General features: G+C 38.4%; 1 protein-coding gene across 3 annotated transcripts in view; it reads left to right on the top strand.

Moving 5' to 3' along the window:
• Nucleotides 1-7,228, top strand: part of LOC137974248 (uncharacterized) — an 89,224-nt gene extending 81,996 nt beyond the window's left edge. For all 3 annotated transcript variants that reach the window (XM_068821118.1, XM_068821116.1, XM_068821117.1), the window contains 3 exons: nucleotides 5,823-5,854; nucleotides 5,939-6,042; nucleotides 6,848-7,228. In XM_068821118.1, the coding sequence (XP_068677219.1) occupies nucleotides 5,823-5,854; nucleotides 5,939-6,042; nucleotides 6,848-7,068 (357 nt within the window). In that variant the 3' untranslated portion in view covers nucleotides 7,069-7,228. The remainder of the gene's footprint in view (nucleotides 1-5,822; nucleotides 5,855-5,938; nucleotides 6,043-6,847) is intronic.
• The last annotated feature ends 6,900 nt before the right edge of the window (nucleotides 7,229-14,128 follow it).

The following is a 14,128-nucleotide window of genomic DNA, read 5'->3' as shown; positions in this document are numbered from 1 at the left end:
TGAAGCTGTCATCTGAATTAATTTAGGAGAGAATGAGAAGTCTGAACCCGGTAGAGAGGGATGTTGTTGGACGTTTTCTTTCTTTTCCATTTTTCATTTCTTTTCAAGTACTCGCTTTCATCGTCCGGTTGGTCAGGTTCAGGTTCGCTATACTTAAAGTCCATAAGGTCGAACGTTTGCCCTGCCTTTTTGTAGTCGTCTGTAGTTAGGGACTCCCAGAGTTTTACTTTCCTTTCCTCCTCTTCAATCATCTCTTCCCACCATTTAAGCTCTGTTTTGGACATTCTAATTTTTAGTTTTTCTACTGACTCCTTCGTGACCTTAACGTTTGCACATTTTTTTAAGTCTGGCTTCAAAACAGCCGGTTTTCCTGGGGGAATGTCTTTTAGTATGATGTACGGTCCCTCTGCTGGGTACCACTCCTTTCTTCGCGCTTTAGCCCAGGGTGGGTAAGTCATCTCGATTTCTCCCGTGGTGTTTAACTTAAAACGGAAAGCATGAGGTTGACTGTGATGCTGGAATTTGGCTGTATAGTCCCGCAGCCAGGATTTTACGTCTTATATGTTCTCCACGGTGCATGTCACTGGAGCTGGCGTGTACACGTTTTGTGTTACTCGAAGAAGATCATCCAAGGTTACTGCATTTGCCTTTGCCAAGGCGACAGAGATTCGACTAAAAAGCTGAAAAAAATATTACGTTACTTAATGTCCGCTGCTACAATGTGCAGAGAAAAGGGAAAATAGAAAGCAAACTAGGAATCCTGTGGGAATCGAAGAGCAGTTCAGCGACTAACAACGCGCGACGGTAGACTCATAGGGTTACATGCATGAGAGATGAACGATCCAGGAGATGCGCTACTGCATACGACAAATTTTATTTCCTACATCCACCGCTTACATTTAAAAACTGAGACCGGTAGACCAACTCTAAATTTTCTCGGAAACACGACAGGAAAACAGCTACAACAAGATCAAAGCCTTGATGCTAGTCTGAGCATCATGCTGAATTAATTTATGAGAGAATGAGAAGTCTGTGAGGCAGATTACATTCGTTGACTAAAAGCCCATAATAAAATCTTGGGGGCAGGAGCAAAATTGGTGTCGAGAACGAGGTATAGATAGGAATTTCCATTTTTGTTCACTTGAATGACAGAGGACACCTAACACAAGAAGGATTGTGCATCGAACATAATTAAGTAACACTTACCTGGTCTATATCCTCGTGCGTGTGACCAACAAGCAAATATGACAGTTGTACCTGAAAGTTTAATTCGAAACACACAGGGGATTCTGACTGAAGGTTCCACAAACAAAAGCCAGGAGATTACTTATTTGTAAAGGCTTTATAGAGAAATCATTTGATGATCATCTGATCATTGTAATGAAACTCGATTAAGTGATTTGAAAGAACTCCGAGGACATATTTATATTTACGAATTTCTCTAATTCATTCAATATATTATGTGCTTCTCTGCTTTGATTAGATACGTCAACTGCTTTCCATGTTTGCGTTATAAATGATTTGAGTATAGACTCTTAATATATTGAAAAGTTAATGCTCAACTATAAGTCCTCTTTGATGACTGGTTGATTCAATCACGACAGGTATGACTACTGATGACTACTGATGCAGACAACTGAACAGGCAACATAACAATAATACATACACTACTAAAACCAATAAAGAAGAGTGCTATGACCGTTCAAACAATGTAAAAATTGGGTTAAATTTACTGACCTTTCACAATACAGTGGCCTTAACAAGCAGGGCACAGAACCCAAGAATGTGGATATTTTTACAGTCTCTATAGCAGTTGTCAAGTTGCAGATAGAGATTCGGCGGTTAATGCCTTTCTAAAGGGAACATATTAGAATCAGACAAAGATTCTTTAGTATACATGTAAAGGCGTTCAGTGGAGCTTTTCAAGAAAAGTAAATGCAGAGTGGATGCAAGCCTAAAATTGCCATTTCAAACCCGAATGGAACTGAATGACAGTAACCACTGCTCAGCGTTTTTTCGTTTTTAGGGCGATACAGAAACGAGGATGTCTTACCATAGTTATGATATGTCTGAAACATGATGGCAAACAATTTATAGTTTTAGCATCCTGTGGCCATCTTAAGAAATCCACAAAACACCAGGCAAGCGTGTGTCCATGAGACAGCACTCCAGTTACGTGTGTTTTCATGAACTGATCACATTCTCCTTCCAACTAAAGTGATGCAAAACACTGGGTTATTACTATTTCTGAATTTGACCATTGACTTCCGTACACCGATTTCTTATCTGATTTATGAACAAATCGATGGAAAGGTGCAACTTATGCCAAATGTGAAACGTTCTTCATTGAAGGTAAATATGCAAACGTAAAAGGAGCTCATAAAGCAAATGACTAACAACAACAAACTATAGCCCAGAAAAAAAAACACAAACACATTTCAAAAATTCAAAACGTTTCCATAAACAATAAAGAACAACGTTTTCCTACTTTTCTCTTGTGGATCCAGTGCGGCAGGTGGGTCTTACTCTGATCCATTCCATCTATAATCATTGATAGGTATTTATCCGGACACTGTTCTGCCTTTTTTTGATGTTTATAGTATTTCTTCCTCTCTCCTCTGGAAATGATAAAGCAAAAGAAATAACAGAAACAAAAAAACAATTTTTCACAATATTCCGCGATCTCGAAAATATGAAGATAACGAAAAGCAATGTATCGAAGGAAATACTAACGCCTGCTGCTCCATGTTTATTTTTTTCTCTCAGCCCAAGACATTCTTTTTTCTTTGTTTCTGGTCCCCCGTATGTGCTTGGTGATCAGCTGACAGACTCCGCATTTCGTAAAACGATTTCTCTGTTATAAAACGAAACAAAACATGGCAAAAATGTCACAGGTTAATACCACTCGTTGAATCAATCAATGGTCAATCAGTTACATGCTAGAACACAAATAACTCAAGTTTCTTGTTTTTAACCTTTGGTATTATAACTTCTGGAAAATTCCGCTTCCACATTCTGCGAAACTGGGAAATCTGGAGGGGATTTCCTCCTGGTACATTTGGTAAATTTTATAGACAGTCAAGCAGGCTGGAAACTCCTTATGGTTAATGTCTGGCATAACGTTTGCCAGAGAGCTTACCAGCTCTGCAAACCACAGCTCCGCATCCATTGACCTTTTTGCTGTTAAAACCAATCCCCTTCTAGCATGTATAGGGCTGGTTAATCCATGAAACATATGGCCGTTTTTCCAGCTCTGAAATCTTAAGAAGAATAGCAAGTCACTTCCAGGTTTCGCTTGATTTGTTTACTACACATCTATAAAGACAGCAGTGCATGAAAACCTGAATCAGTGATCAAAAAGGAGTTCCTGCCCTTCTTTCCTCCTAGAAAGTTGACTTGAGAAATGCGAATAAAGATAACCATGTCTGCTTCACAACGGATTTACAAGCTCAACTGCTTGGCAGGCGCGTAGCGTGGTCATTTTTTCAAGTACGCACAAGTACATATAGAAACCTAAGTAAACTGAGCGAAAAATATTGGGTTCTTTATTTCTTGTCGAAATAGTTATGTGAATACAAGCAAAGAACAAAGCGTCTTGCCCTTATTTTGAGCAAACTTGGTGCAAACAAAACATTGTTTTGGTTGTGCTAGCGTGACTGGAATTGTCAAGAACGTTCTCGGAACGTCGCTCCTTTGTCACGAACGTTCTTGGAACGTCCCTCCTTTCCAACCTCGCCTTTTTGTTGCACGCTGGCCAAACAACACTGCATTGTTAGTACAAAAAAAAGGTACGATGCAAAACTAAGTTAGAACATGGTATAGCTTTTGTTTTAGTTTTTACAATTTAATCACGAAATCTTGGTTGCGTACAAGTAAAATGTCAAGAATAGAAACAATTGCTAAAAATTTCAAAATTGTCTGGTCCCTTCAAGTACGCACATGCGTATATGCATATAGGACGCTACGCGCCTGCTTCGTATGGACCTAGGTCTAGATATGGAAAGGACTGTTTAAAATTGATATTCCATACACCATTTTTACCTTCCGTATGAAAGCCCATGGCTAGACATCCATGCCTTTTGGCACACCTCTTGTTTATTAACGAGGTAGAGCAGTGTTCTCTTTCCATTTTGCACTTTCTGCACAAAGGAGAAGAAATGTAGTAGCCACTGCCCTTGATCCTCTCGGCTGAGTCCCCAGTACTCTTTTCTGGCCTCCATCAAATCTTGCAGAGGTAAAGTGCTCTTCAGACATTTCCTTTTGCAGCACCTCTGCAGCCTTGTTTCTTGCACACGTTCGCACAAGTACATATAGAAACCTAAGTAGACTGAGCGAAAAATATTGGGTTCTTTATTTCTTGTCGAAATAGTTATGTGAATACAAGCAAAGAACAAAGCGTCTTGCCCTTATTTTGAGCAAACTTGGTGCAAACAAAACATTGTTTTGGTTGTGCTAGCGTGACTGGAATTGTCAAGAACGTTCTCGGAACGTCGCTCCTTTGTCACGAACGTTCTTGGAACGTCGCTCCTTTCCAACCTCGCCTTTTTGTTGCACGCTGGCCAAACAACACTGCATTGTTAGTACAAAAAAAAGGTACAATGCAAAACTAAGTTAGAACATGGTATAGCTTTTGTTTTAGTTTTTACAATTTAATCACGAAATCTTGGTTGCGTACAAGTAAAATGTCAAGAGTAGAAACAATTGCTAAAAATTTCAAAATTGTCTGGTCCCTTCAAGTACGCACATGCGTATATGCATGTAGGACGCTACGCGCCTGCTTCGTATGGACCTAGGTCTAGATATGGAAAGGACTGTTTAAAATAGATATTGAAAGGACTGTTTAAAATTGATATTCCATACACCATTTTTACCTTCCGTATGAAAGCCCATGGCTAGACATCCATGCCTTTTGGCACACCTCTTGTTTATTAACGAGGTAGAGCAGTGTTCTCTTTCCATTTTGCACTTTCTGCACAAAGGAGAAGAAATGTAGTAGCCACTGCCCTTGATCCTCTCGGCTGAGTCCCCAGTACTCCTTTCTGGCCTCCATCAAATCTTGCAGAGTTAAAGTGCTCTTCAGACATTTCCTTTTGCAGCACCTCTGCAGCCTTGTTTCTTGCACACGTTCGATGGAAAGCGTCGTTCTTTTTCTAGAAGCATGCAAAGCACCATTCTCTTTTTTAACGGGGATCATTTCCACGTCTTCCTGTAAAGCAATGAAAATGAGATTTGACTTTGCTATTGTAAAGAATAAATCCATCAATAGGCCATTTTCATGGTGGCGTAATTCACTGCTAAGACCAGAATGCATTGAGTGTTTGCAATTGTCAGGCAAATTTTACTTATTGTCTCCGCTTATTCCACAGAGAGGTAGAAAATCAGAATAAAAGGACATTTCACAAAGCACTATAGTCTTGGTAGCCAAATGACGCCATCATGCAAAAGGCCTTTTATACAACCCAGAATAGCTGTTTAATGGTTGTTTCTTTCATTAATTATATCAAAATACAATAAAAAACGCTCTCTGGCTAAAAATTTTGAAAAAGAATATAAGCCTTCGGCTGTCGATCTACAGCCTTCCACGGATAAAACGTTGAATGTAAATTAGTGAAATATATACGGAAAAGGCGAGATAAAAATGATAAAAAGAACAGAGTAAAGGTATGAAAAATGGTGGCTATTGTTTAAAAAGAATTTTATACTGATTAGGAATCGGCTTAAAGTTATTGTCAGCCGATTAAAGTTATTGGCTTAACGTTAATTTTAAATTTTAAGCTAATGCTCTATTCTTAGTAATTTTTCCATTTTGTACCTACATTTAGGCCAGGCCACAGATGGATTACCTTACTAGATGGTAAGTAATGATTCAGTAACTTTTTCCCCAAAATTTTATTTTCGCCCATTTGGACTTACGTAATGTTATCTATCAACTTGTAAGGGACAACATGGTGGTCATGGCAGTACAGTTTATAAGACAGTCAGCCAATACGGACACCATGATTGGCAACCAGCCAAACTCAGAAACGCCTTCTAGTACCACAGGTAACTTTCCATTATATTCCTTGTGTCTTGGATCCATAAAGCAAAAGGCAGTGGAAGGGAATGAAAGACCGTGAACGTGATGGGCAAACGAAAGGCAGAAATTATGATTGAGGGTTGTAAATAAAAGTGCTCAATAAAGTTTTGACGTTACTATTCTCCAGGCTCATTATTGTTATCCGCTTACCACACCTTACGTATTAAGTCACTTCAATTTCAACATGTTTTTTTCTCCTCCCTACTTAACGTCTTATTGATAAAGTTGGTACAACCAGTCCCAACTCCATTGATGAAGCATTGTCAAGTATCTCATTTCATGAGCTTCTGTCTCTGTTCAGTTGTTTCTTTCCCTGACGAAAACACTGCGAGCAACTTTCAATGAAACAGAAACTTGTTGCATTACTTTATGAACAATTCCCAAGATTCACCAGATTGAAATCTTTCACTAAAAAAACTAACAACTCCAGCAAGTAACAAAAATCGTAACGGAGAATATTTCCGAATGTCAAGCAATTATATAAGTCATATCAGGGTACACCATTTCAACTATTGTGGATTTCCCACAATGTGATGTTATCGTTCCCTGCTTCAAGGCAAATGCCACCTAAAACGCGCGCTAAAATCCAAAGAGTGTAGCAAAAGAGGAAGAAAGAAAGGGAAGGTGTTAAAAAACAACCCCCAAAAGAAAGAAAAGAAATTCAGCATGCCTACAGATTAAGGAAAAAGGTAGAGGACAAAGAAAAGTATCTGAAAGAAGAAAGGGATAGCAAAAGGAAGGCTTACATTCCGACTTCGTCTCTTTCCACAGATGACCAAAACCAGAGGAGGGCAAAAGGCAGATTCCGAGAAACAAAAAAGGATGTTTATGTGTCCCCACTGTTAACAAATGCAAGGGAAAATACGAAAGAAGAGGAACATTCACAAGAACAGTTCAACATGGAATGTTCGTTTTCTTCTGATGAAGATACAGACTTAGCCACCGACTCCTCTTTTTCGGCAAACATAGACAGGATTGTTGATTCTCTATAGCCTATGTGCACAAGAACGTCTTTTTAAAATCTATTATGCTAGCTTGCTACAGATCAAGTGATCGCTTACACAGTGTTGCTTATCTTTAGAAAATCGCTCGTTTCTAGCAGATTATTTTTGAAAACTATTTAAAGATGTATGTGTATAGGAACTTTATTTGTTCGCGGAGCAAAAATAAACGAATGGCAATATCCTACCGTTGAAAATAAATTGTTTGCGCCTTATGGGGTAACACAAAGGAAAGTAAATGTCCGTTTCCAAGATCCCTGCTAAGCCTTTCATGTTTTTTTAGACTCGTTATGCCAAAAATCGAGCAGCGCATCACCCTAAAAATCATAGCCAAACATTATGCTGGTGTTGGCGCATTATGCTCAAATTTTAGCCCTTTTCCTGCTCCTGCACGGACAAGGTACCTCCATGGGTTAACAACGCAACGTTTTTATCTTTCTAGTACAATGCAAGCTGCAGCAACAACAAGCTCTAAACAGCACTAAAGGAATTCGATTCTTAAATCCCTCTCTGATCCTTCGCTCTCTGGAACATATTTTAATTGTCATCTATCTATTGGGTTAGCAATCGATATTGTCTTGTAGAGACATTTCTCTAACAGACGTTTCATCGAAATCAATGAAAGATAAAGTTTTGTAGCATTATGCCTACAAAACGCTCATTGTGCCGGCATAATGCTTGATGATTTAACTTTAGCATTACCAAAATTATGCAGGCATAATGTGTCTAAGCCTATTGCAGTAATGACCCATGTACGCAAGGGTGATGCGAAATGATCCGTTATCATCAGAGGGTCAAAGGAAGAGGTCAAGAAGGCAGATGAAAGGTTGCGCAAGGAAATACGCCCACGTTTGCAGTGGGAATAGGTTTGCGCAGGAATGCTTAAAGCGAAAGGAGGGGTGAATATTTTGCAAGAATGATGACGACTCCGGCGATGTTTTCGGAATGACGTAAGACTAATGCTTGTGCGTCTTAGATCTAGGTAACTAGGCAACCAATCAAGCATTTAAAAAGAAGGTAAGGGGTAAGATCCCGTACCCATTTTCAGCCAGCCAGGCCTGATACACAGTCTGTCTGTTTCAGTTCTTCTAAAAACAGTTTTTGAAATGTCCGAACTCTATGGCCCTCCGTTTTGCGATATAGCGCCCAAGAGAGCAGAGGCCGAATCACATCCTGCCGCAAACTCTTCATTTACCGACAGCTTTATGGATTTGGCGAGATTAATAAGAGCCTTTATTTACAGCCATATGAAGGTGCCACAAGAATCGTGTGAAGTGCCTGAAGTAGGTGTCAACAAGCGCTTGGACAAAGAGCTGCGTGAGTATTTGCAGCGCACAAAACATATGAACAAAAACAACGTAAGTGTACCTAGTTTTGCACATTCTTAGTTTCCAAAAACAACCATTTTTTAATAGTTTTCTTTCTTTATTCACTAAAGGTTTTCAGAAAAGAAAGATATGTGGCTAGATTTTCAAGAGAAAGTTGGAAATTGGTTTTAAGGTTGGAGCAAGCCCACAACCTCAATAAATACTTCTTCAAGTGGCTAACAGCAAAAACGACACGGGAGGAAGTTATGACGTCCCTTAAGGATTTGGAGACAGGGCAGAAGAAAATAATGGACTTGATAAAACCCACAACGGTAATTACTCTTCAATAGCGATATTGGAGCTTTCAGTGACAATGCATGTGATGTAAGAGTTTTTCTTTATGGCCTGCACTTGTTGTTTGCTTCTGCTTAGGATGCCACTGTAACCGCGGACGAAGAGAAAGACAGTGAAAAGTGGAGAAATGAGAGACGAACGCTTGTAAGTGTTCCGAGGCACGTCACTTCTTACAGTTGTACATGTATTTGATTGCAATTTGTTTATGAGTCAAAAATTGTCTTTACAGAGAATAAAAATAGAAGATCTTCAAGAACAGATCGAAGCGGAAAGAAGGAACAACAAATTGGTAAAATGATGATAAGCCTATAATGATATAACAAGAAGGCCCTCTTAAAGGGAGTGCTGAAACTAGAATGGTACCGACAAAAAAGTTACAATCTCTCAAAATAAAAAATTGCCACTTTGAAAAGTGCATGTAGTTTTATCGAATTTATGTTTCATTTATTGCTTGTTTTCAATAGCTTTCAAAGCAAAACCAAGTTAATTTTCAATAGCAAATGACCAATATAAAGCTCGAGATTTTGTCTGGTTAACATTTCAAAGTAACGCAGAATAATGTACGAAAAAAATGTGATGTCAAATCCGGCTTGAAAAGCAAGTCGCAAAGCATAGCTGTGACGACTTAAAACTGATTCAAAACCAACAACTGTACAAAATCCCACAAACGATAGTCGAGAACTAGACAACGAACTACGGCATCAACAAATCCGACACTCCTTGCATTGCCAGGACCACGAGGAAAGCCTGAGGAACGCCTGTCACTAAAGGCGTCGCATGTAATCGGAAGTAACTTTCGGCAATCCGAACCTCATGAAAATTGAACTTACTTTCGGTGGACGATGTGACAAAGTAGGTATCAGCTTCTTAAAAGCTGCAACCACACACAGGAAAAATAGTTTGAAATGTTTTACCCTTTTTATGATCTTCCATTGCTCTTATTTGAACAATTAATAGAACGATTTGCAAAATAACCTATTGAAATGTCACATCGACATAAGCACTATTGTCATGACAATTTTTAGTTGAAAGCACAGTTGAAGGAGCATGATTCAAAAATGATCATTACGTTAAAGCAGTCTTTAGCTGAGGAGAAAGAAACAGCAACACAGCTGAGTGCTTCTCTAGAACAGGTTAGTCTCAGAAGGGTGTTTTCACATTGTTTTCACATTGTTTTCACATTGTTTTCATTGTAGTCGAAGAACCAAAGTCTTAAGCAGGCATTTTGTCATATAACTTATGCATGGTTTATTGCTTGACTTTTATTCCTTTTGATATCAGATGTATTTACTTAGAAGTTGCCTTTCTGACAACTTGTTGGTCTATAAGTAATATTCCCATTCACAGAAACTCGCGCTATTGCACCAACACCAATTGTCCATCAAGAGACGTTTTCTGACACGACCAATTTTGGAGTTTCGTCTTTTTCGCTGTCTTTTGCATGATGATAAAAACACCCCGTACGAACAGCGCAACGCTCTTGCAGCGCTGCGCAACTTCATATTTTAGGTTGCACAGTGCTTATGCGTCCTTTATGCGACGTTCATGCGTTCACCAAGCTTCAGAAGCAGAGTTGACAACTTGTTGGTCTATAAGTAATATTCCCATTCACAGGAACTCAGAAGGGTGCTACACGGCCAACGTTTGCAAAAACGTAATCCTTCCTTGTCTATGGAGGTTAGTCGAGTGAATGGCACTGCTAACAGTAAGGGACTTACTAATAAAATCTGCTATTTGCATTAGGAGATAGAGCTACTTAAAGGGGCTAGGTCACGCTATTTTAGGTAATTTTGTTTAATTTTGTTATTTATGAGTTCTAACCGTCAAATTGGCAGAGCAAGAGTCTTTCATTTGCAAAATCACGACGACATAACAGCTGAGAATGATTTTTCAGCTTTGTAAATGACATTTTGATATAGACTGATATAAATTTGAAAAAAGGTGGGCCGACGTTTTTCAAATTTACCCAAATTCAATCCATTTCAATCCTCTCCAGTTTTGTCCATCCATGTCCCTTCTTGGCTTCCCTGTGTTTTGTTAGAGTTCTTCTATAGTTTTGAACAGTTATTTTAATATTTTAGTTAATTCTATGACCAATCGATCAGTGGTGAAATTGCCTAAAATTGCGTGACCTAGCCCCTTTAAGTCTGAAATTGAGAGACTAAAGTCAAGCTATATTGATCGAGAATTGAATAGCACAGTGGTATTGTAAAGTTTCCTTTTCTTTTAAAACATCAGTTTGCTCAGTCAGTGTAGTTCGCAAAAGATCAGTAGCGTTCATTGTTGGGATTTGATGGCAGCTTTACAGTATTTGGTGTGGTTGCTGGATTTAGGAGGATGTAAAATATATTATGATAAAGCGGCCATCTTTTTCCAACTCGAGCTTTAAATGTGTTTGTAAGTTTGAACTATTTTTGAAGTGTTACTGTGTAGGTAGTGTGGTGATCAGTTTGTTATAATTATATCACAAGACACTGTCTTTTTCCTTCCAAAGAATACAGATTACTTCCAATGGCCAGAAGACAAGAGCTGACTTGAAGAGGTAGGGTAACACCGTGCCTTGGGTTTGAATGTTCAACCTTACAAAAGACCTTTCTTTTTTCCTTTGTGGCCAATAAAAAAACAACAGCAATAACTAAATACGCGAAGCCATATCCTTTTTTTTCCTTTTAGCTTTTAACCGGTTTACTTTAAAATATCTAGGTTGACACTCCTGTTGTAAAAAAGACGGCCTTTTTGAAAAGGGAGTTTTCTGGAGAATCAGCAACGGTATCCAGGAGTGCTCAGGTGACGTTTGTGATATTAAAAACTGTTTGTGCCTTGTTTGTCAGTGATCACCCAATAAACGTTCGGTATGAAAACTTTGCTTAAGCCACTTCTCCCTCATTCATAAAGGTGAGAGACAGTGGTAGCCTCCTAATGGAAAGTGTGACCGTCGTCTAACCGACCGCAGAAAAGGCAAGCAACAGTAAATGCGAGGTAAAACTCGGTTCCGTTATGATGATGATGGTGGTGATGATGATCATCATTATTATCATTAAAACCATTTTCTCGAAAATAACAAATGAAAATGTTGATAGGCAAAAGACAATGCAAGGCAAAATTGTCATAAAAGTTTTTTTGGTGTTCTGATTTCAATATCTTTTTCTCTGTTTAATTTGTCTTAGTTACGTGGTGCCCTCAAACGAAAGCCGGAGTTGGAGGCCAAGAAAAAGGACAAGGTTAAAATGCAAAAATTGGTGAGTAATATTACCTGACAATGACCAGAAGGAATCCTCTCAAAGGTATTAGTAAGCATCACCGATAGAAAATCTGAGTGTCTCAAGATACGCAGAACGTATGCGCAATAACAGTAGTAGGTTCCGTCCTCGACTTGAGATAATGATTTTAAAAATTCTCTTTATCAGGATACAGCTGCAACAACAACAACAACAACAAAGGCAAAAAACGAGGAAGGGGCTTCTAGGAGCCTTGTCGAGGTGTCAATATAATACAAAAAAAAACCAAATTAAAATCGTAATTTCTTTCAAGTGTTACCTATTGCTAGGTTTAAATTAACGCTAAGTACAGGAAAAAATAAATTAAAATTGACTCGCACTATTTTAGATCCAGCAAACCAAAGGATGTTATTATGTGGTAATTTAAATAAACTTAGCTGGTGCTTTAGTTTCTTTGTATTAAGATACTGCCAGTGCCGTAAAAACAACCAAGGAAGAAAAACGAGAAACGACTGAGCTTCTGAACAGTAAGGGTGAAAAAACTGTAATATACTTTATATTTTCCTTGCAGAAAACTAAGAAACGCACCAAGAAACAACCGGATAAACTACCACAGACTACCGCAAAAAAGGTATTAAGGGTCGACTGTTTTAAACATTTCATTTCACATTTATATGCCGCATAGTGGTACCACGAAGAAACGGCTACCAGAATTGAAGACATTGACAAAACATTTATCATAATCAAGCAAAATTCACGATTTGCAGAAAAACGAGAAAATATAAATAAAATAATTTCCTCTTGGGATATCTAGAAAAATGCGATATCTTAGATATAACTAATACATCTGTTTCTTTTAACTTGATATTATAAAATTTATTACAATTATTGTAAGAAAAATCGGGATATTTAGATATTTTAGAAGGTTTTTTTTTAGAATATCCGCAGAGATATTGAGTTTCTGAGATGTTTGTTTCTCAGACTATTCTGCAAAGTGAAGGGAGGTCAACAAGGGTTATTCTGTTATCAACATGTTTGCAATTATCGTGAAGTACATAAAAAATGATCAATTGGTTTCGGTACGTTTCTTTTCTCAGGAGTCTAAAGAGGAATGGATAGCAGTAGCCTATGGCAGTCTGATGTACATAGGCGGTGTCCTACAGGAGAGGGAGGATGTCATAACGGTCAGATTCCTAAGGCGAGCCGACGGCTTCTACGAATTTATGAAAAATGACGACGAAGTAGAAAAAGCCCTGGTTTTTATGAGAGGGATAACAGTCACATGGCAAGGAATTGGCTGTTATGACGTCCCGGATATGAAACAAGTATTGGCGGAGCACAAAAGACACAACCAAATGTTACGCATGGCGGAGAGGGTAACTTGTGTATTATACCGTTGTGGTGAAATAAAATATTCAGCATAAATAGACAGCAATCAAGACTAAAGGTGTGGTAGATTTGCGTGTAAGGCCAATGGAATCTAACGTTAAAATTGCTGAAAACCACAAATAAAATATACAAAAATTACAAGTGAAACACACACACAAGAGGAAGTTTAGGAAATTGTAGAGTAATCTTGATATTTTAGGCATTCGAAGTCTTTGACCTTTCCAAACCTTGTGAGCGCAGATTTACACAAGCTTGATATGTACACGCGATACGTAAATACTGTAGATGTCTTATCGGCTAACTATCGGAACGTTTCAAGTCAAAAGCGGAACATAATTTTCCCAAGAGAATATCTGCGTTTGATGAAATCTCTGCATTTGTTTAACAAAATCGAATATAGTGCTCTGTCGGACCATTACAGCAAACATGCCAATGAGACAATAAAAAGGAGACGAATTGCAGTTTGATTTAAACGACTCTAATTGGAGAAAATTCGATGGTATGCAGGGAATTGAACAAATTGAAAACCCGATTGTACGATTTTAAGTTTGTGAGGAAGTCTCCATCTGTATTCTCGTAGGTCATAGCTGTGACTAAAACAAAAGCCAGAGGACGTGTTTATTGAAATAGATCAGAAAGAACTCTTTTCATTGGTTAACTTGCGGACTGTTCCGTATGTGGTTGATATGATGTCTGCAAACAATTTGACAACTGGTCGAAAAGCGGAATCATTCCGCCGAAGAGAAACCACAAATAAGCCTTAGCAGAAAGCTATTTAAACGC

The sequence above is a fragment of the Montipora foliosa genome, chromosome 10, assembly GCF_036669935.1.
Source record: "Montipora foliosa isolate CH-2021 chromosome 10, ASM3666993v2, whole genome shotgun sequence".
Lineage (NCBI taxonomy): Eukaryota > Metazoa > Cnidaria > Anthozoa > Scleractinia > Acroporidae > Montipora > Montipora foliosa.
Note: the sequence above shows the minus strand (reverse complement) of the source record. Positions and strands in the feature narration are given on the sequence as shown.